Below are 23,253 nucleotides of genomic sequence, written 5' to 3' on the forward strand. Positions count from 1 at the left end.
CTGACAAATCTCACACCCTCATTATGTCTCTCCGAAAGCCCCCCCCCCACGCGCGCGCCCACACACACACCCACCCACACCCCCACACACACACACACCCACACACACACACACACACACACACACACACACACACACACACACACACACACACACACACTTCCCCAATCTACTTTCTCAACAATCCCTTTGAAGATGTCCTTTCATTCAAGCTTTTGGGGCCACATCTCCAAGCTGTCCTCCAAAGCCAGTCTCCGACTGGGCATCTTACGTCATGCAAAGTCCTTCCTTGGCACACCTGAGCTTCCAACCATTTACAAAGCTTTCATCTGCAGTCTGATGGAGTACTGCTCTCCCCTCCTGGGTGGTGCTCCCGCCTCACACCTATATCGACTTCACGCTGTGGAAACCAAGGCTTTTAGGATCATTGGTATCTCTCGTGATGAAGTTGAGTCTTTGGGTCTCTCACTCTCTCACTGGAGGCAGGTCGGTGGTCTTTGTCTTCTTCCGCCTCCTCTCCAGCTTTGCCTCTCTGCTCTGTGATCTGTCCCCCCTATATTTCCACATGGTGCTCAAGGTCCACCAAAATACCTCCTCCTGGTGAAACTGCCAAAATCAAGAATCACTGCTCACCTTCACTCTTTCATTCCTGTTTGTTCCTGCCTCTGGAACATACTCCCACACTCTTCAATCCCACTCCTCCCTCCTGGTTTTCAAAACAGCTGTTCACCACTCTCTTATCTTCCCCCATCCAAAATTTTGATCTTTTCTACCCCTGTGAATCCACCCCAAATTCCCTGTTTTCCTTCCTGAAAGTCCCTGAAGCACATCCAGCGACTTTTGCACCCTTCTGGTCGGCCCACTCTGAACCATCTTGTTTACCCCGTGTACCTCGCCCCGTCCCTCTCCCTTCCACAGATATCCTATTTTCTCTTTTCCCCACTATTTTCTGCTTCCTTCTCCCGCCCCTCTTGTCTCATGCCTTATTATATGTTTCCTGAGCTGTCTTTCACATTACTTGGTGTCTTTCTTGGAGTTGACCTACCTTTGGGGGTGGAAAGCCAGATAAACATCCAAGAGTATGGAAGGAGATGGCAGAGCAGATGGTCATGCTTATTATTAACATACTTTACATCACATCATGGTTATGTGCTCTGCCCAACTGAGTCCATGTCATTGATGTATTATAGCCTTGCCTTTGCTCATACAACCTGATAAGCCATTCTTCACAAGAAAAGCCACATCACTGATCAATGAAGACATCAACTGGTTCCAGGCATCCAAAGTGTTCGTTCACATATTCTCAAGGGTGTAAATACTTTTTGTAAACATGAGATAATTCACTAAATCTGGATATATAATGGTTGAAGGTTCATCTCGCTTTTGGACCTTGCTGTATTCGACAATTCATACGGGTCTGTCTTTATCATGTATTGTAATATCGCTCCCCAGATAAAGTGTCCAACATATTGACATATCCAAGCTTTGGGACAAGCTTTTTACCCCGATTATTTGGCCATAGGAGAGAGAGAAGTTTAAAAAGCCATGAAAGCACACAAAGCACTCAACTTATAACTCAACTGATCGTGAATGTTGCTGATTTATTTATTACCCTCGCTGAAGGAGAGGGTATTGCGTTTGGGTCTGTTTGTTACTTGGCGAAATCTTCGATTTTGTCAAGTATGTTGGTCTGTTCCGTTTGTTGGTTTGTTTGTCCGGTCGTCTACAGCCCAAACGGCTGGACCAGTCGTTCTTAAATTTTTACACCTGATAGGCAATCCACCTGAGACGGTCCGCGTCCAAACCCCGTCTTAATCGGACTAAACGTCACGACGTGACGTCACACAACGTGAAAACACATTTTTGGACATAACTCAGTGACATAACTGGTTGACGCCAAATTAAACTTCATTGAAATATCTAAATGATTACTAAATGCATCTTATTACAAATTACGCATAGTTTTCGCAAGCATATGACGTCAAAGTTTTGCCTATTGACGTCATTTTAAAAAAATATTTACGCTTGTGTGCAGCCGAAACTACTGAAGAAATCGTTCTCAAATTTTAACACTTGATAGCCAATCTTGCTGAAATAGTCTTGGATCAAATCACGTCATAATCGCACTTATCGTCACGACGTTACATCAAAAAAAGGTGAAAACAAGCTTTTGAACATGACTCAGTAACCGGAAGTCGTAGCGACTTCCTGTTGACGCCAAAACAAACTCCAATGGAATATCTAAATGTTTTAAAATGCATGTTAGTACAAATTATGCACAGTTTTCGCAAGCGTATGACATCAAAGTTTTTAGCTATTGGCGTAATTAAAAAAAAATATTCTATTCGTTCTACAGGTCACAATTCTAAACCGATTTGGATGAAATTTTCACAGCTGATAGAAATCCACAGTGCAAAAAGATGTGTGACTTTTGGTGATTTTCAAGATCAGCATCTGGATTCTGCATCACTTTATATTATCGCCCATTATAAACCAATGGGTAATTTTGTGAATTACACATGGCTATTTCTCAAACAGTTTTGCACTTATTATATTGAAACTTATACTGTCTATTTATGCATGTAATATTAACATGTGTACAAAGTTTGATCGAAATTGACCCAAGGTCAAGGTCAGGGTCACCCAAAACATGAAAAACACGCATATAAAATACATATTTTTGTTTTACAACATATTTCAAACCTGATAACGGGATCGTAAAGCTGGTTGAAAAGCAATGATCCTAGGTATTTTCAAATATTTTCTACGATCAGAATGAAGGCAACAAGCACCGATGATAAGTCGTTGAATGTCACATGGTGGCTTTAAATGGGTTGTGAAAATTTTCAATCTGCTGCGGTTACCATGACAACGCGCGCCTGATAATTGTTATTTGTGACGTCGCGTCATTTTATTAATGTACGAACAAATAAACACCACACATTCCATGACATTACAGCTTGGACCACCACACGGAAAGGTCAACTAATTAACCTCCGCCATCGAAGATGGATGGAGGTTACTGTTTACACCCCTGTCTGTTTGTTGGTGAACAGTATTACGGAAAAACTCATGGACGGATTTTGACGAAACTTGGTGGGGGGATTCGGTATGGTCCAAGGATCATGCCATTAGATTTTGGACTTGGTCCAAAAAAAAAATTTCAATATTTGAAAAATATTTGAATTTTTTTTTGCATTACTACATGTTTTAAGTGATTTCCAACCCCGCCAAAAAAAAATTTGTTATAGAAAAAAAAAACAGAAATTTTGCAACTTTTTTTCCAAAAAATTTCGATTTTATTTTTTGGCATTTCTACATGCGCCTCGATCTAGTTTAGTTTATTCAATCGTAGTTCAGTAGAGTCTGATCCGTTTTGACCTATAATGAATAGAATATCAGGTTCACTTAAGTGACCCAGCAGTATTGGCGGCGGAGGTTTTGCACTCTACCGAGTGCTCCCCCTCTAGTTCACCAAGTGTCGTGCTAAGCACGATTTTTCATTTGTTTATCTGTTTGTTTGTCTGTGTCCACACAGAACTTTGGTGTTTTTCTCCACAACCGCTTGTCAGATTGAGATGAAATTTTCACCATAGGTGCAACAACTCATGTAGAATGTTTTAATGATAATTATGATGTCATAGGTCATGTGGTGTGGCAGCCATATTGGAAAAACAGGAAAACTTTGGACCTCTGTATCTCTAAAACCGCACCAAGGAAAATATTGAAACGTGGTACACGACAAGTATTCCTCTTTGGGAATGTGATTTTTTGTGATGTCATGGGTGCCTTTGTTATTATGTCATAATTACATATGTAGAACGCTACATCTGATCAGTATGAAGATTTTTGAGAGTCAGCTCGGGTTAAAATTGTCCACAGAAAAAAATTGATAACATCATCGGTCACGTGATTCGGCAACCATCTTGTTTTTCAAAAATATTCTTCTCTGAAGTGGCTGAACAGATCAATGCGAACCTTTACACTTATGACCGCCTATCCATGAGGAACAAAAGGTTCACAAATATTATGTCATAGGTCACATGGTTTGGCAGTCATATTGGATTTACCCTAAAACCTATAAAAATGTTCTCCAGAACAGCTGGACAGATTGAGGGGAAACTTCACACAAATGTTCCCCAAGCCTTGGGTGTACAAGTTTGTTAAGGAGTAATTGATAGGTAACATGGTTTAGCAGCCATATTGGATTGATGAAAAATATTAAATAATGTTTTCTCTAGAACCACTTAATCAATTGACATGAAACTTCACAATTATGATCTCGTAGTGATGTGGAATATATGTTTTCAATTTCAACTTGATCAGACACGTGGTCTGACAGCCATAATTATTTAATTTTTTGATCTGAGGGTTTTTTTTTTTTAATAAGGCTCACTTGGCTGTGCCTGGGTGGGTTTGAGGGTAGAGGAGTAGCAGCTGAAACATGAATCCTATCCAGGCTCCTCCTCATGACTTTATTTTTGCTGTTTGCTTGTCCGGGTTCCTTCTGACGACTGGAATGTAGGACTGTACCTATTTTTTGTCTTCCATTTGATTTAATTAAATTTATTTTAGTTCCATTCTAAATTCAATTGAATAATATTTTTTTTAAAACGGCACGGGTCAAGGTCAGGTGTTCAATCAAAGCGGGACGTCTTGTTTCCCGGTCATCACTACCAGCAGTTTTAAAGTGGCAGTTATAGTTATGTCTCTTGTTAATTATGTAACACCAGTACACAAACGCCACACAAAACACAACACACAAAACAAGTTCTGGTGAGGGTCTGCAATCTCTGATTGCTCTTTCTAGTGTATTTTTAAACTGTTGTGGAGCAGAGCTCCACTTTGGATGGATGGAGGTACCAGAGCACCACTCTGGTATATTCCAGCAGGACTATGTACCTGCTTATACATGTTGTAGGGTTTGTTTCAACAATTAGTGCCACCAATTTTTAATGGTAACTTCGAGTTTCTTCGACCCCTCAAAGTACTCAACCGCCATTGAGGTTTTTTTCTCTTTTTCATTTTCTTCCTGCACTTTGTCTGTTTTCCAAAATTTGTCTGTAACCAAAAACTTTGTAACCAAAATCTTATCCGCTTGTTCTCATCACCTTACCAACTGATTCACCTAGTTTTGTCATAACTCATCCACAACGTTTTAAGATATCATGCAATGTATCGTTTTTGGCCCTATCTCTCAATGGTGAAGAATCACTTGAGAAATTTAAAGAAATTCTCCTATCTGGATCCAGATTCTGATCTTCACCAAAAATGAATCAATTTGTCTTCGTCACACACCCAACCTATCCACCAAGTTTTGTCTGAATCCATCCACAACTTTTTGAGATATCCTGTTCACAGACAGACAAACAGACAGACAGGGGTGAAACAGACCATTTGTGGTGAAGATAGAAATTGATTATTATTGATGCCATTGCCTAATTGGCTGTGTGTTCTCTCAAAGCAGTGAATTTTGTATAAAGTATACTGATCTGACATCCATCTCTTGCCAATGTTTTGGTGGCACTGTGTCATGACTCCCTCCAATTGTATTATGTTTTTGCAGGAGGCAGCTTTCCGCAAGGTTGTGCAGGCCACTATGGTGCGTGATCATCAGCATGGACCTGTGGTTGAGCTCAACCGCATTCAGGTTTGGCAGAGAAAAATGCCTTTGTGCAATAATAAATAAATTCGTACGTGAATACAAATCTGATATGTCCACGCGAACACCGATGGATACATGGCACATGCATGATATTTTCATAAGTATCCGTAATTAACACCGAATATAGTTTGAAAGAATGGCAAAGAAGTAGTACAATTACTTTTGAGCTAAAGTTTGCGTTTGATTCTCGACTCAACTTAAAACTGTCAGATTGGTGCTTAACTGGCAGGGCGTAGCATCACACAGTGCACTGTCCCTCAGGTGGAGGTCAAGCTGGGGGCTCGTCTGCTCGCATTAGTCGGTTGATATTAAAGATCTCATATTCTCTTTCGTGAAGATTAGACGAGTTACATCTCCAGCACGCTGAATAAATTTCAAATTTCTAGCAAATTTCCTTCGGTCAAATGTCAGGATTGGCCAGCTTGTTTGTGAAACACTTGGGTCAAAAACTTTCCCCGACCGACACCACAAGAAGGTAGAAATAATTGCAGCCATTAATTAAATCTTCTTCTTTCGTATTCAGCACAAGACTTTGGGCAGTTGCATCATTGGCTGAGAGCATGGATGTGCCGTTGATGTGATGCCATCAGATGGTTCGGGCAGAAATTTGTAATTTGTTCAAGGTGCTCACACTCACCTATCGGTGATCGCTCACCTACTCTTCATGAAGGACACCATGGGCTCTTTAACATCCACCAACTAATGCCAGCAGACGGGACGCCCAGTTTAATGTCCATCCGGGGGACAACACACATTGCTGAATCATCCTGCCTGTGAAATACCGGGATTACAGTGTATAGCCAGGCCGACATTCAAACCCAGGCTTGACCGCTTAGAGGCGAGTGTGCATCTGTCATGATGCACAATGACATCCTATTGCATGTACTTAAAATAGATATGAAGTCTTGTACTTGTATAAAATGGGAAACACAACATGCCATCAGAAACAAATAGAAAGCAAAAGGCCATCATATTGTTACAAATCTGCGCCCGCCCAGCGTGCGAACAGCCGCTTTAGCCAATGGTGGCCGTCTCTCCCACCGGACGGACAATTCAGTTGTGACCTTCCGGAACAACGCCGGAAACCAGTCACGGGTGTGCTCCAAACGCACACCACGGCCTAGTCCGTATTCCACCCGCGCGCGACAGGGTCAATCGCCAAATTAATCGATATGCCAAAGTATTCGCGCGGGCAGCCTACCGAGAGCGTACCTCAGCGAGGCCCGCTTGGACACAAACCACTTAAGCGGTCCATTCCGTTCTGGGATAACCGAGCGGTTTATTATCACGAGACCTCGCTGAACCCAATTCTTTTATCGGCTATTAAAAAGCCCACTATTATTCTGAGAGCAAGATAGCAGTTCAATTTGGGGAAAAAGGACACGACGAACGGGTTAACATTCACACAAGGACATTTATTATTTACATACGTACACAGTAATGCAATTGATGGGGAGGAAGGGGGAGGAAGAAAAGGGAGAAGACACGAGCAAGGTAAAAACACTACAACCGTCTATGGTTATTATTTACAATCACCTAAGCAGGTTTTACTTACGGGACTCGGCGCCACAACATTCACTCAAAAGAAAAGCAAGAAAGACCCCCTCATAGACAAGGGAGTCAGTCTGGGCCCGTGGGCCTTTATAACATGGGGCTTTGGTGACCGAAAGGGCCCCACGAGACTGTTGCAGGTTACCTGCACCCTCGTGGTGCCTTGATGGGGCGAGTCGCGACGTCCCGTCCCCACGGCAGCTAGCGTAGCCGCGGTTGAGCTCGGGCCTTCCGCGTGGCAGGTGAGCCCTCTCCGGCTCTCCCCACACGAATGCGCAGGTTCGCGCGACAGCAGGGCTGCGCCTCTAGCCCACGTCTCCTTCGCGACGCCCGGACCTCCACCGACTGACTGGTCCAAGCTCCCGACTCTGACACGAGCCCAGACCTCCACACAGTTCCAGCAGCAGCAGCAGCAGCTCCCCCTCGCGATTCTCCTCAGCACAAGCAGCAGCAGCAGCAGCACAACAGCAATAACCGCAACAACAACAGCAACTCTCTACGCTGTGTCCCTCGCGCCTTTTTATTCCCCATGCTCCGCCCCTCCCCTCCCACCCCGCCCTCCTTCCAGCTCCTGCGGGAAACTTCCAGAAGGGGGGCGTTTCCCTCGTGGGTCGGGGTTTTTTTTCGAAGCAATCATCCTAGCGCTTCTCTCTTCTCACTCCACTCACCTCTCCCCCATCCCAAAGCGCGGAAAAGTCAGAGGAAAAATCCATGCGTTATCGGAACGCCTTCTTCTTTCTCCATGGCAGAGATGGTTTTCAATGCGGAGAGGGTTGTAGTGTGGGTGTGGAGAAGGTGATCGGTGGTGTGGTTGTTGTAATGGTGGCGTGCTTGGCGTTGGGTGGTGGTCGTGAGGGTGGTGTGGTTGGGTGTTTGTAAAAAAAAGGTGCTTGGTGGTTTGGTTGGTCCAAAATAACGATAGCAAAGAATATCAGCTAACTCAAAGATCACAGCCCTTTAAACAACCGTGGGGAAATCTATCTGAACACACACTTAGCGATATAACTGAACGAAGGACCTTTATGGTGTTCTGCGAATTTCCACGGCTGTAACAATATAATAAATGTTATTTTTTGTTCTCATTCATTCATAATACAGATTATTTAACACTTCAAGCACCTCATATTAAATGTGTATACTTATAATATTTCTGCCTCAATATAATGTGTTTATCACGAATAGTCACAGAATTTTACTGAATGTCAAAGATGCTGTTGTTGATTTAAAAAAAAACCAAACACCGTCTTTTGTTTGCATTACTGAAAAACAAAAACTTGTGTCTCATCCAGTTCTAAAGCTTTGTTGCTTGCTTAAAGCGAAGAAAGAAAAGTAACTTTTTTGACAGCTGCGTGCATGACATGCAAACGCAAGGAACTTCAGACTTTTCATGATATGATGCTCTTCCACGCAATGTTCCCCATGGAAGATTTTTTTTTTAATGTACTGTACTGTGCATTCAATCCTTGTGTCATAAAGGAACGTTAACACCTCACCAACTTTATGAGCCCGCCGGTTTTTGTTGGCTTGAAGGCGATTATGCAAATCTTTCCTGCTGTACCAAGTCCTTTAGCAAAATGCAGAAAAGTGTACTCTTCGTTTTCTTTCTGTTTGTAACTTGTTTCAGTTTTCCCAGTCAAGGCCACATGCTAAATTAGTTTCCATTTTGTTTTCCATCTCCATCTCCATCTCTTCTCTTTGTCCTTTATCACTCCAAGAATGTTGTTTGACCTTTGTGGTAACCGTTGTCCATTACTTCACATTTTCTATTGATTTTTAAAGTAAAGTTGAAAATTCCCTTCCCCTCATTTCTTCATTCATAATTTCCTCTTTCATTTGCCATGTGCTTCTCTGGATTTGTATTTTTGTGTAATTGGGATGTAATTAGGAATGTTCTATCATTCTCGACTTCTGCATTTTTTTTAACATGGTCGAGGCTCATGGAAGAGCGAGGACACAGAATAAATCAGGACACAACATTACAAAGGGAACAGCAGGAGAAAGGGGAAACACCGACATCAGGGCGCAGGGAGAACGCAGATAGAGATGGACAAACAAGGGTTGCAGGTAATGAGGGATAAAGGAGAACGCAAAGGGTGGACAATATGGATACATCAGCAAAAAATTTTGAGAGGGTGAGGGGTGGGGTCCGTATAACGTGTTTCGAAAAGATTTGAATGGGGGATGACTTGAGATGGTGTTGAACAGCTATCTTGAGGACCTGGAGGGAAGAATGAGATTGAATAGAGCACATAGTAGGTGGTTTTACAGGTGGGGAAAAAAGAGCAATAAATGAGTGAAAGTGAGTGGTGGTTCTGGATTTCAGCAGGTTCACTAGGAGTGGGTTGCTGGTGGACCGCGTGCATCCTGTAGATACTTGGGGGGGGGCAGAGCATGGAGAAGGCAGAGGGTGCAAGACCAGTAATGAGGAGGATGAAGACAGAGACCACTGACCTGTCGGCGATGGCAAAGTGACAATCTCCTTTTTTTCTTTTGTGCAACCATCTCTGTCTCTCTCTGTCTCTCCCCCTCCCCTCCCCTCCCCCTCTCCTTCCTTCCCTCTCTCCCTCCCTCCCTCTCTCCCTCCCTCCCTATTTCCTCCCCTTCTCCCTCCCTCCCTCCCTCCCTCTCTCCTTCCTTCCCTCTCTCCTTCCTTCCCTCTCTCCCTTCCCCTCTCCCTCCCTCTCTCCCTTCCCCTCTCCCTCCCTCTCTCCCTCTCTCCCTCTCTCTTTCCCTCTCTCTCTCCTTCCCTCTCTCTTTCCTTCCCTCTCTCTCTCCTTCCCTCTCTCTCTCCTTCCCTCTCTCTCTCCTTCCCTCTCTTTCCTTCCCTCTCTCTTTCCTTCCCTCTCTTTCCTTCCCTCTCTCTTTCCTTCCCTCTCTTTCCTTCCCTCTCTCTTTCCTTCCCTCTCTCTTTCCTTCCCTCTCTCTTTCCTTCCCTCTCTCTTTCCTTTCCTCTCTCTTTCCTTCCCTCTCTCTTTCCTTTCCTCTCTCTTTCCTTCCCTCTCTCTTTCCTTCCCTCTCTTTTTCCTTCCCTTTCTCTTTCTTTCCCTCTGTGAAAATTTCCCATGCTTGCTGCCTTTGTGCACCTTTCCATATTTTTTTCTGTTCTTCTTTACCAGCACCAAAATGCAAACATTGTACATTATTTTTAAAATGCATAGCTGTTTTCCTGCTGTTCACAAGCTCATGCAAAAAGACACCCACGTCCACACCCCAGCTCATGAGCCCTCCCCCAAATCACTAGCCTCCTCTCATCCCCCAGCTGGCTAGCCCCTAGCCCTCAGCTCAGGAACTTCACTCCTCAAATCTCCCACTCTGTCTGTACTCCCACATTCCTTTCACATGCTCTCTTTGTCCCTCTCCCCACCTCTATGGCTCCAATTTTCCACATCTTTCTTCATCCTCCCTTCCTCACTCTGTAGATCTCTTATGTCAGAAAGCTTCAAACATATTTCTTAGATCAGTATATGGTCACAACTGCCTCCCTCTTGCTCTCCCTTCTGTGTGCGGTCTACCATCCCCCTAGCTTTGACAACCCCATATATGAGGCTTTTCCTTCAAACATGGATTCCCTGCTTTCCTCTCACCCCATTCCTGTCTTTGTCATATGTGAATACTTCAATTAATTATCAATGCAAGGAATAGTTGTTGAAAGCCGAGACTCTCGATACTTTCACTGATTGGTTAAGAGATTGGTAGATGTATTCTAACATAAGAAAATGTGAGGTTTTGGTTATGGGTAAGAGTAATTAAGATAGGGACTACATTGTAAGGGGTAGTCTTGGAGCATGTGACACAGGAAACTGATTTGAGGTGGGAATAGATACAGGAAGTGTGGTGTGGGTGGCAGGGGTGGGAGGGTGTGGACTGTGTGGGTGGTGTCAGCAGGGAAAGTAGACACTATATTGTCATGAAGATACGGGTAAAAGAGAGAGATCATAATAGTGAGGTTTAATATCATAAGGTTAAGATTTAGGTGAAGCTAATATGGTTTTAGATTATATTCATGAGGAGATAAATTATAGATCATAAAAGAAGCTCGATCTTGGCGTACGTGCCTGCCTGTGTGTGTGCGTCCCTGTGTGCATCCGTCCGTCCGTCAACAATTGTCCTCATCAATCAGCAGCGCAGCATGCACGTACGTGCGCAGCATATCAGTCCACACATATACACACATATAATGTACACGCAGCATATGATGTGCTGCACATACACACACTTGGAGAGTTTGTTTCCTGGCACAGCCCATGCCTAATACGTAACCCAAACAGTTTGATCAAAAGAAGGAAGAGAGGGGGAGGGGGAGGATGTTTTTTTTTTAATTTATTTTGATTTTCCTCTTCGTGTGTTGTTGTATATTATTCAGAATTCAGCATCTAAAAAGGCTGTGATGAATATCCCATTAACACTCTCCCCCTCATCGCTCCCTGAGTGTACATTGAGCTAGACCAGTATCTATACAGTGTCTAATTTTATATTTCCACGAAGAAGAACCAGGTTTTTTTGTTGTTGTTTTTAGCAGTTACGCAGAGATTGGTATTCCCGTCAGCGAAGCGACGGGTCTTACATTCTAGTTATAAATCAAAGGAGTTAGTGTTAACACTGTACAGGGATTTAGTGAGGCCTCATCTAGAATATTATTTGCAGTTTCAGTCACCACATCTGAGGAAGGACATAGCTGCCATAGAGAGGGTTAAATGTAAAGCAAAAACATTCATTTCTGTCCTAGCCAGAATAAGGTATGAAGCTGAAGGAGACAGGATTTGCACACTACAAAGGAGAGGTGATGGTGAGGAAACATGATAGAGATTTTAACGTAATGAAAGGTAGCAACACAATAGGTGCAGAAGTTTTTCAACAGAATGGACAGTGATAGGACCAGGTGACATAGTGTGAGAGTGAAGAAGAGGAGAGTTAGGACGGTAGTAAGGTAGGGGTCTCTCACTCAGAAAGTAGTTAATGCATGGAATGGTCTCCCTGGAAATATGGTGGAAGCAGAAACAGTAGATAAGTTGAAGTTGGAATTTGATAGGTACCTAGGGGCATTGGAGATAGAGTGGTACATTGGTAGTGGCAGGACTGGTCAGTAGCTTGCATATGGATGGTCGATTGTGGACACATGTCGCAATTATTATCTCTGTAAGAGAGTCTTGTCAAAAGGTGTATGTGGTGTCGGTGTTTATTCATTCCTCACCCTACTCTCATGTTCATCCTACATTCTTCACTCTATCCCCCCTCCCCCACACCCCTCCATAAATACTCAACAAAATCAACAAAATATAACACCATCCTTTTATGTGTATTTATGCAAAGTGAAAAATAGTGTACTTTGATATAATAATGGTGAGATTTCGAAAAAAAAATATTGAAATGAGCATTTCATTTTACTTTAACTTCTGACTTTATTTTTTCTCTTGATCGAAAGAAGATTATACCCAACAAGTGATGTATCAGTAATATTGCACTTCGCCATGAAGATGGATTGTTTTATTTCTTCACTATTTTTGGCAGGTGAAACGCTCTCGGAGTAAAGGAGGTTTGGCTGGACCTGATGGCTCCAAGTCTGTGTTTGGCCAGATGTGTGCCAAGATGAGTTCATTTGGGGCAGACACTCTGCTGCTGCCACATCGTGTTTGGAAAGTCAAGTTTGTTGGTGAGAAACATTTTCAAGACATGGACAGTGCTTTTTGTAAAATGAATAAAGCCCACAAACTGACAAGTCCATATCATATTTAGATAATTTCCAACAACAAATAACCTTTTTACTTCCTCCCCCCCCAAAAAAAACTCCCCCAAACCCCAAAAAATAAGTTTTCATGACAAGGTTGCCTTGTGCATTGTACTACAGTTGAAAGATTTATGAACATTAGACTAGCATTTGCTGGGTCCAGTGTGAGACGGGGTTTTAGGGTTTTGTAATCGCTTATGTGTGCATGCACATCCGTGTCCAGGGCATAACTTTTTGTTTTAACCATTTGAACTTTTGTAATCAAATCTTCAACAAGCCTTTATGATGAGACTATGGAGAATTCCAATTAATAATTGGGTCAAAATGTCAAAGAGCAAACACTCAGTGAGTTGACACAACCCTGATGAGCCCAACCGCTACGCGTCAGCGCGAGACGACTGGGTTTTTGTGCGAAGTAGGAGGCATTATGTTTCAGGTTGTTCGTACGTCTGGCCATGATAATTTTCTCTGTTTTCTGTGCAACTGCTTCTCCGATTGACATGAAATTTTCACCATCGGAGTGGCTACTCATGTGGAATGTCTTAATGATAATGTTGACGTCATAGATCACATGGTATGGCAGCCATGTTAGAAAATAGGAAAACCTTTGGACCGCTGTATCTCCGAAACCACTCCATAGAAAAAATTTAAACTTGCCACATTTCAAGTACTCCACACAGCGAATAAGTGTGATTTTTTTTTTTGATGTCATAGGTGGCTTCATTATGACGTCATAATTGCTTATGTCGAACGCTTTATCCGATCAGTATGAAAATTGTTGAGCGTCATCTTGAGCTAAATTGTATGGAGGGGAAAAAATTGATGACGTCATCGGTCACGTGGTTCGGCATCCATATTTATTCAACATAAAAACCTCCAAAACGGCTGAACAGATCGAGGCGAAACTTTAAAGGTATGATTGCCTATCCATGAGGAACAAAAAGTTTTTCACCTATGATGTCATAGGTCACATGGTCTGGCAGCTATGATTTTTTTGAAGAATAAACCTTTAAAAACCCCATCCAGAATGGCCGGAAAGATCGAATGGAAACTTCATCCACATTTTCCCCAAGCTCTGGGCAGTTCATGATGGTGTTCATGAATAATTAATAGGTCACATGGTCTGGCAGCCATATTGCATTGAATGAAAATATTTTTCAAATTCTTTCTCTTGAACCGCTTCATCATTCGACGTAAAACTTCACAATTATGATTTAGTTATCATGGGCAATGTATGTTTAAATTTCAACCTTAACGGACGCATGGTCTGGCAGCCAGAATTATTTAATGTTTTGAATCCAGGTTCATGAATTTAAATCAAACTTGGTACAAGTATTATAATGATGTAATTTTGTGGGCAGGGGCATATCTGGTGACGTCACGATGTCAAAGAGTGCCCTTCTAGGTTATTAATTATTCGCTGTTTACGGTTTTTCATGGATGGAACCTCGTTGATAGTTTTTAATGGTTTCATCCCTGTCGATGGCTTTAAAATTATTCTATTCTATCTGGTTTCTCTTTTTTTTTTGTGCCCTATCGGTTTTGCCGGAGGGGACTATTGGGATGCTGTCTGTCTCTCCGTCCGTCTGTCCCACCTGTGGTTTTTCAGACTTTTTCCCCATACCTTTTAACATATTCAATTGAAACTTGGTCCATGGCTTTATTATGATAAGTTACAGAACAAGTTCGAGTTTCAGGGAGTTTCGTCAAATTTTTTTTCAGAGTTATGCTCTATTTAAACTTGGAAAATACCACATATTTGCATGTCAGTTTTCAGCTGCCCTGACTCCACCCCAATAAAATCATACACTGCCATTGCATGAAGCAGCACAGATCAACAGGCCTTTGGCCTGGGTGTTAATCCATGGCCCAATGCAATTTTGAATGATCCCAGGTATATAACCATGATGTAGTATACATGCACATAAGCCGTGCGCATGTTTTTGCTTCATGTATGTACATCGGGTTATTTTTAATATGAAATAGGCAAAGCCGAGAAACAAACGAAACATGATGGGTTGGAGAGGTTCTTCTTCTTAATTTGGGTTCCTGTATCAGCTCGAGCGTGCATTAAAGCAAACTAATTTTTATCTCTGGTTTGTTATCCTAGTTGTCTTTATTGCTTTCTCGTCTACAAAATATATCAGAAAGTGATAATTGCTTTTCCTTTTATTTTGCCAAATAGACCCAAACCCGGTGTGTTATCAGGTTTGTTGTTGTTCTTCCTTGGGACCGGTCAAGGACATTCTCGCTCTTGTTTTGCCTGTTATTCTTTTTTTCCTTCATGTGCTTATTCTCCGTTTGTCTTTTTATCCACATAGTTTTCGTCTTTGTTTGGCCCTTCAATTTGCTTTTTCATACTGATACATATTTTAGCGTATCTTTCATCCAAAATAAATCACTTACTTATACATCTAATGATATTATCATTGGATATTCTTGCATGGGCTTTTGTGAATTTTTGTCTCCATAATTATGTCTGTCTCAAACTATTTGTTTTGGAATCCTCCAGTATAAGTTGAAGTACTTGCCCAGATTTCTTTTCTATTTATTTTTTAATCTCAGATTCGGATTTTATGGGGGTTTTTTTTTCTTTATTTCATGTACGAGGCATGTGAGCATTGCTGCACCATTGCAAAACTATGTTTCAAAGCTGTGTTTGGTGTGTTTTTTATAGGGGAATCAGTTGATGACTGTGGTGGTGGCTACAGCGAATCAATTGCTGAGATGTGTGAGGAGCTGCAGAATGGATTGACACCACTTCTTATCGTGACACCAAATGGTCGTGATGAATCTGGTGCTAACCGTGACTGCTTTTTGCTGAACCCAACTGCTCACCTTCCTGTTCATGCAAATATGTTTCGCTTCTTAGGTGTGTGTGTGATGTTTTGACAGTGAGGCAAAAAGAACACTAACATATCAGTCGAACATTATACAACTTTTATAGTGTTTGCAGCTTCCGGTTTGCAGTTCAAAATGGAATGGATGGTTTATCCTGCATTCCTTCATATTCTAAGCTCTGTCAATTGCATTCGTAAACAACTTGATTGTGTAAAATATCTGTTCATGTTTGTAAAATTGTATAATGTTAATGTACAGATAATTATCCATGCAGTCCCATCCTTTTTTCATATATCTGCTTTGTATTACAGATTCTAGACATACAATATGATGTAGTCTGTCGACATGCTTTGCTCCATTTTTCTTCTGTTTACGAATAATTTTGCTCTTCTGTGAGCATCGATACCTGTATTAAAAAGGGATTAAAATAATACAGCATCATAGTATATTAAAAATAGTAACTGGAAGTCATCCATTAAGTCACCTGTCTGAAATGAGGATACAAATATGTGTAATTGAATGTAAATTAAAAATTCTACTCTCGCAAAATTACAATTCCTCTGATCTACCATTATCTTGTTTAGGTGTCCTGCTGGGAATTGCTATCCGTACTGGCAGCCCGCTGAGTCTCAACCTGGCTGAGCCCTTATGGAAGCAGCTGGCTGGCATGAACCTCACCATTGCAGATCTCAGCGAGGTTTGAAATCAAATGTTACATTTTGTGTGATTTATTTTGTCATTGAATTTCCATTTTATTTTTAGATTATTTTCCTCTTTACTTTCTCTATTTTATTTGTGTTTGAGGTTTTATGGTCGAGATTTGTAACTTTTTGTATTTGTGCTAAGGTTTTTGTATTCGTTAACAATCTTCAAGCGTCTTTTTTTAATTTTTCTTCTCACGTTTGACTTCATATTCAACATTTAAGATACCGAGAGTTTATATTAAACACATTTACAAGGGTCATCCCGAAAGTTCTCCATCTCTGCTTCTATATTAAATTAAAATATCTTGTACTCCAGTTGATCACAAAATCAAATGTATGCCATCTCACTTTCGAACTTGTCTGTATTTAAGAACCATTCAGCAATAAGTATAATCCTCTGTCTCTGTCTATCTATCATCTTCTTACATTGACGTCCTCTTACAAAAACGTCTTCCCTGTGTCTGTCACTCCTGTAGTCACTGTTTGTATGTCACCCCTGGTTGTATATTTGTATTGATGTCTTCTTGCAAAACAGAGGGTGGTTGTTTCGACATCATACCCAGCCTACTCAGAAAACCATGCCCTCTCAATTTTACTTTTAACTTAAAATCATAAAATATGGGATTCGTTTGTTTGTGAACTATAATAACAGTATACATTATTTTGCAATGTTGGTTGTGTTCTCTCTTTGTTTCTTCAAAAGTACAGTTTGTGCAGAGAAAAATAAACTAAATTATTTATTTATTACCTATGCCACCATATCTTTTCACACCTGTTTTTTTTTCGCCAAGTATGTTAGTCTGTTTGTTTGTCGTCTGTCTGTCGCATGATTTTGGCCACAGTTTTCAAGCAATCATTCTCAAATTTTTTTGTGTATGTAGGTGCTTCTATCTTGAATTGAATAGCCAAGGAGACCAACACAAATTTTTGTGAAGATTCGAATCCGGATCCAGATACGAGAATTTTTAAAGTGGTTCCTTACTATTGAGAGATAGGGCCAAAATGATATATAGTACAATATCTCAAAAGATTATGGATGGATTCGGACAAAACTTGGTGGACACGTTGGGTGTATGACAAAGACAAATTGATTCTATTTTGGTGAAGATCCAAATTCGTATCGTATCTTTAATGTGCTCTGAAATAGTTGCCATGTTATCTATGACACGATATGTATGAATTAACATTTGAATGACTAGATCATCCCTCAACACCCAAACAAAAGAACCTGCAATGTTAACCATTTATCACCTTAAAAAGAACTGTGCAAAATATATTAGTATATTTTGCTTTGTTTTATTATGTGTACGTTTTGCACTATTATAATTTTACCAACTCTACATCTAAGTATTTCATCACAAGAAACAACACTGAAATAGAAAATCCTTTTTGGCTTTGATATTTGATCCTGTAATACGTGTCTTTGAGGAAATTATTTAATTAGCTTTTGCTATCATAATGTCCTAGTCTATCTGTACAAGCATGTGTGCTTTTGCCTTTATTCTTCCAGGTAGATAAAGACTTCATTCCTGGACTCATGTATATTCGTGACATGGAGGCATCTGCTTCGGAGGTTGAAACTATGGCAATGCCATTTGCTGTACCCAGTGCCAGTGGGCAGGATGTTCCACTTAGTTCCAGGCATTCCCACATCACATTGGACAACCGTGATGAATTTGTCCGCCTTGCCATCAACTATAGGTTTGTCCTCCTTCGCTCGATGTGTCTCACATTTATTCTGAGTGTTGAAGTTTCATTGGTTTCTTGGAACATTTGTTTACTTTTCCCCCTACTTTTATGGTCGGCTAAGAAATTATTTAGTCATGGGATACCTCAAAGGTCAGTGTTTGTAATGTACATTCATGATTTGCATAGCAGCCATTGGATATGTCTTTCATGGAATCTCTACTATATTAGAGTCTAAACGCTATCTCAGAAACCATAATCATTTTTGGCCGAAATTCACAGGAGCATGAATTGGCTGCAATTGTCATGGCGAATTCACAATGTCCGACACACACGGAACCACAACATATTTTATGCCCAAAGTCAACTGTCCTCCACAAATCGCATTGAACACTCTAAAGTCTAAACCGTGCTTAACCCTTGCGCACCTGATTATTTTGGTGGACAGCTTTCAGCTTGATTCCCCATTGGATAATGACCTCAATCTCCACATTCCTTCCTGCATTTGCTTTCTGAAGTCTACCCATTAACTGTGTCTGTTGGCTTGTTTTCTTATTTTTATTTTAATCATTCCACATACTGTATGTGTTTGATTTGTTTGTTTTATACACGGGAATATGTTTTGAAAAGCCCTGTGCTGCCTGAAGATGAGTTCATTGTGATGCTGAGAATGTTCCGTTTTGGAGAGTGAGGAGGATCGATTTTGGGTGCAGTGGTAGGAGGGAGTGCCTTGGAGAGGGGATTTGATATGCTGGTGAAGTGGTTGGAGTGGGCTGAGTTCAATGTGCTGGTGTAGTTGGGGGAGGAGTGGTTGGTGGCTGGCGGTGTGGTTCTCTTTGATTTGATTTGATTTCACCTCCTTGCTCATAAATCTTTAGTCTTTTGGATTCTGTTTATTCACTGTGTGAACCGTTGTAGCTGAGCTAATTTATACAACAAAACAAATGAACAAGCACATAGTTCAGGACAGTATCATTGTTTTGAAGTGTGTGGCACAATGATGAAAATACTATGAAGGAAAAAAACGAGAGAAAAAATATAAAGACTTGATGAAACAAACATCAACAAAGATTAATAACAAAAGGGATGTATTCTTTTCGTTTCAAATTTGAATCCCTTTTTCCTTTGGCTTTGTCATCTTTCTATCCTGGTGATTTACTGGCTGGTGCATGAGGATGAGATCTTAGTTTAACTTCCTGGATTATGCAAAAAAAATTCAACATCGACACTTGTTATACAAAGGAGCTTCTTGTCTGAGAGAATGTCGTCAAACTATAAGAAGACTTAAATTGCTTCATTATTGATGACCATGATTTAAACATCAACCGCCTCTTTTATCTCTCATTTTTTTACTCTTCTACACGCTGAATATATGCAACAGCCTTAACCTGCCCATTACTCTCCCCCACCACCTCCAACTCTTTCCACTCGTGTTTGCATCACATTTTAATGTTCCTGCAGGAAGGATGATCATATGTGTGTGTGTGTGTGTGTGTGTGTGTGTATATATATATATATATATATATATATATATATATATATATATATATATATATATATATATATATATATATATATATATATATATATATATATATATATATATATATATATATATATATATATACATAAAAGCTAGTAGCAACAGTGGAGAATTTTAATTGGGACTATTTGACAGGCACCCGGCACCCGCATGTGGTGAGATTTATAGGGTGACATATGAATGAGTCTCACTGGCACATAATAAACAAGAAAAAGAGCAATCAGAGATTACAGACCCTCACCAGGACTTATTCTGTGTGGTGTTTGTGTGCTGGTGTGTTACGTAATTAATGAGACATAAGTAGAACTGCCACTTTATAACTGCTGGCAGTGATGACCAGGTACCAAGACATCCCACTCTGATGCAACCCTGCTTTGATCGGACACCTGACCCTAACCCATGACGTTTTGTTTATTCAATTGAATTCAGAATGGAATTAAAATAAATTCAATTCAAATCAAATGGAAGACCAATTACTGAAAGTACAGTGCTGTATTGGAGTAATCAGAAGGAACCTGAACAAGCATAAAGCAAAGATGAAGTCATCAAAAGGAACCAAGGGATAGGATTCGGGTTTCAGCTGCTACTCCTCCACCCTCAAACCCATCCAGGCAGAGCCAAGTGAGCCTCATTCAAAAATAACAAAGAAAAAAGAACTCAGATCAAAAATTAAATAATTCTGGCTGCCAGACCATGCTTCTGATCAAGTTGAAATTTAAAACATATATTTCCCATCACTACGAGATCATAAATGTGAAGTTTCACGTTGATTGATGAAGCGGTTCAAGTGAAAGAATTTTTTAAAGATTTTCACAATCCAATATGGATTTCACAATCATATTTTCACAATCATAACCGCCTGAAAATAACAGCTATTTTCATTGTTTACAATGAACGATTTAAATTGCTGTCACTCCCCTTTGTTTTTTGACGCTGGGGTTTGGAAATTTGAAGCGTTTCTTCTGAACGTGTTAAAACACTCAAACTCGACTATTTTAAATAGACGCTGCCGATGGACAATTGGAATCATAGCCAAGCTAGACATCGAAGTGCCTAGCTGAGTATGCCTAGCTGGAATCATAGCCTCATCCTCGTCATGCCGAAGAAAAGTTTGAAGAATGCTGCAAATAAGTGTCCTGGCCGTGGCCGTGGACGCTGACGCAAGGACGATCCATTACACCGACGTCTTTCAGCCTATGAGTAACTTAAAAGTAACGTCTGTTGATGTGTGGCAACGATCGCGTAACGTGCCAACAACACGTTAATCATAGGTTAGAAATAAGTTTTGGGTACGCTAAACATTACCTCGGCGTGTCTCAACTTATGATTAACTTACAAGTAGCATGTGTTGACGTCTGTCAACGACCGCAGACCGTGCATACAACTTGTGGCCAGCGTAGCGGAACGTGTGAGTCATACGCCGGCATACGTCGTGAAATTTCAAGCATGAAAAAATTTGAGGACAACCAAAAAGTACAACGTTTAAAGTCAACGTACAACGACGTATGGCAGTGTTTTTCAGCGTGCTCTCAATGTTATCAAAACTTACCCATAACGTATTCAACGTGTGCCAGCGTTTTAGAAAAAAAATTCAAAAATCGGCATACGTTGGCTAAAACGTCAAGGTGTGACCGGGCCTTAACTTGAACTTGGGTGAAGTTTGAGATCGTTCACTTCTACTTCTAGAGGCTTAAGTTGTCATTAAAAGTCGTGACTCCTGGCCCTTATTTTATAACTTGGCAAAAAAATTATTTTTTTGGACAAGTTTGTCGATTGCTTTTGTTAGTTTGTTTGTTATCTTGCCAAAACGAAGTTTTGCAAGATATGTTAGTCAGCTTGTATGTTTTTTTTTGTTTGTTTGTTTGTCTGTGATCACGTATAAAAAATTCTGCAGAGCACAGTTATCATCGGAAATTTTTGAAACTTCGCATATCAGAGGCCTATAGAGGTCCCTTTCAGTGCACAAAATTTTGAAGGTCAAGGTCAAAGGTCAAGGTCACTTTGGCGCAAATCAGGGGAGTCGACAAAACCCTTATTTTTTGAGTAATTTTGATCGGATCGTCTTCAAACTTCATGGGAATATAGTTCATGGTCTGGCGCTCAGCTGATTAATTTTTGGTGGCAATTGGCCTTGACCTTCATATGTTTTTTTTTTTTTTGTGTGTTTTTTTTTTGGTCTGTAATCACGTATAAATCACTCTGCAGAGCACAGTTGTCATTGGAAATTTTTGTAACTTCGCATATCAGAGGCCTATAGAGGTCCCTTTCAGTGCATAAAATTTTGAAGGTCAAGGTCAAAGGTCAAGGTCGCTTTGTCGCAAATCAGGGGAGTCGACGAAACCCTTATTTTTTGAGTAATTTGGATCGGATCGTCTTCAAACTTCATGGGAATATAGCTCATGGTCTGGCGCTCAGCTGATTAATTTTTGGTGGCGATTGGCCTTGACCTTCATGGTTAGCGCCTCAGGTCAAACATATTTGACCCCAAGGTCAAATTTTCAAGTTTTAGGAACCATATCGTGTAGTACCTCAAATTGAACACCTCGATGAGTGCTTTCTAGATATGTCAAGCTTGAGACATTATGACGTCATTTGGTGACGTTATGAGGCAAACGCATATTTTTCATGGTTACTCTGTAGAACGATTCTCATCGGAATCTCTCGTAGGCAGATATTCCTCAAGGAGTCGCTCCTGGTGGATAGCAGCTCTGTTCACCTCAGTGTGACCTTAAAGAAGTCACACCTGGTCACCTTTTGGCAAGATTGTTTTTTTTTTTTTGTTTGTTTGTCTGTAATCACGTATCGATCACTCTGCAGAGCACAGTTATCATTGGAAATTTTTGTAACTTCGCATATCAGAGTCCTATAGAGGTCCCTTTCAGCGCATACAATTTTGAAGGTCAAGGTCAAAGGTCAAGGTCACTTTGTCGCAAATCAGGGGAGTCGACGAAACCCTTATTTTTTGAGTAATTTTGATCGGATCGTCTTCAAACTTCATGGGAATATAGTTCATGGTCTGGCGCTCAGCTGATTAGTTTTGGTGGCAATCGGCCTTGAGCTTCATGGTTAGCACTGGAGGTCGAAAGTTTTGACCCCAAGGTCAAATTTTGAAATCTTAGATACCAAATCGAGTAATACCTCATATGAAAGCGCTTGATGAGTGCTTTCCAGATCTGTCAAAAGTTTGACGCTATGACGTCATTTGATGACGTCATGACGAAAAAACGGATTTTTCATGAAAATTTTATTTCCTCAGTTCTCATCAAAATATCTTGATATTTCATGTACAACAGTCCTGGAGAGATACCATTAACCATACGAAAATATAAAGGTCAAGGTCACAAAAAGGTCAAGCATCAAGGTTGACGAAACCCTGATTTTTTGAGTAACTTTAATCGAATATATGAGTCACTCATGTTCACATTTTGGCAAGGTACTGGTCACCCTGGGGGTGACATTGGTTTTTTTTTAAATTAGTTTGTCTGTCTGCTCGCCTTCAGCCCAAACCGCTCAACTGAGAGTTCTAGAATTTTCAGAG

The 23,253-nt window shown here is 40.8% G+C and overlaps 1 protein-coding gene across 2 annotated transcripts in view; it reads left to right on the forward strand.

Moving 5' to 3' along the window:
• Positions 1-23,253, forward strand: part of HERC2 (HECT and RLD domain containing E3 ubiquitin protein ligase 2) — a 600,800-nt gene that overhangs the window by 559,188 nt on the left and 18,359 nt on the right. For both annotated transcript variants that reach the window (XM_085851823.1, XM_085851824.1), the window contains exons 86-90: positions 5,567-5,650; positions 12,725-12,866; positions 15,619-15,813; positions 16,367-16,479; positions 17,997-18,187. In XM_085851823.1, the coding sequence (XP_085707949.1) occupies positions 5,567-5,650; positions 12,725-12,866; positions 15,619-15,813; positions 16,367-16,479; positions 17,997-18,187 (725 nt within the window). The remainder of the gene's footprint in view (positions 1-5,566; positions 5,651-12,724; positions 12,867-15,618; positions 15,814-16,366; positions 16,480-17,996; positions 18,188-23,253) is intronic.

Source organism: Eptatretus burgeri, chromosome 13, assembly GCF_056783735.1.
Source record: "Eptatretus burgeri isolate ZD-2024b chromosome 13, Ebu_testis_v1, whole genome shotgun sequence".
NCBI classification, from domain to species: domain Eukaryota; kingdom Metazoa; phylum Chordata; class Myxini; order Myxiniformes; family Myxinidae; genus Eptatretus; species Eptatretus burgeri.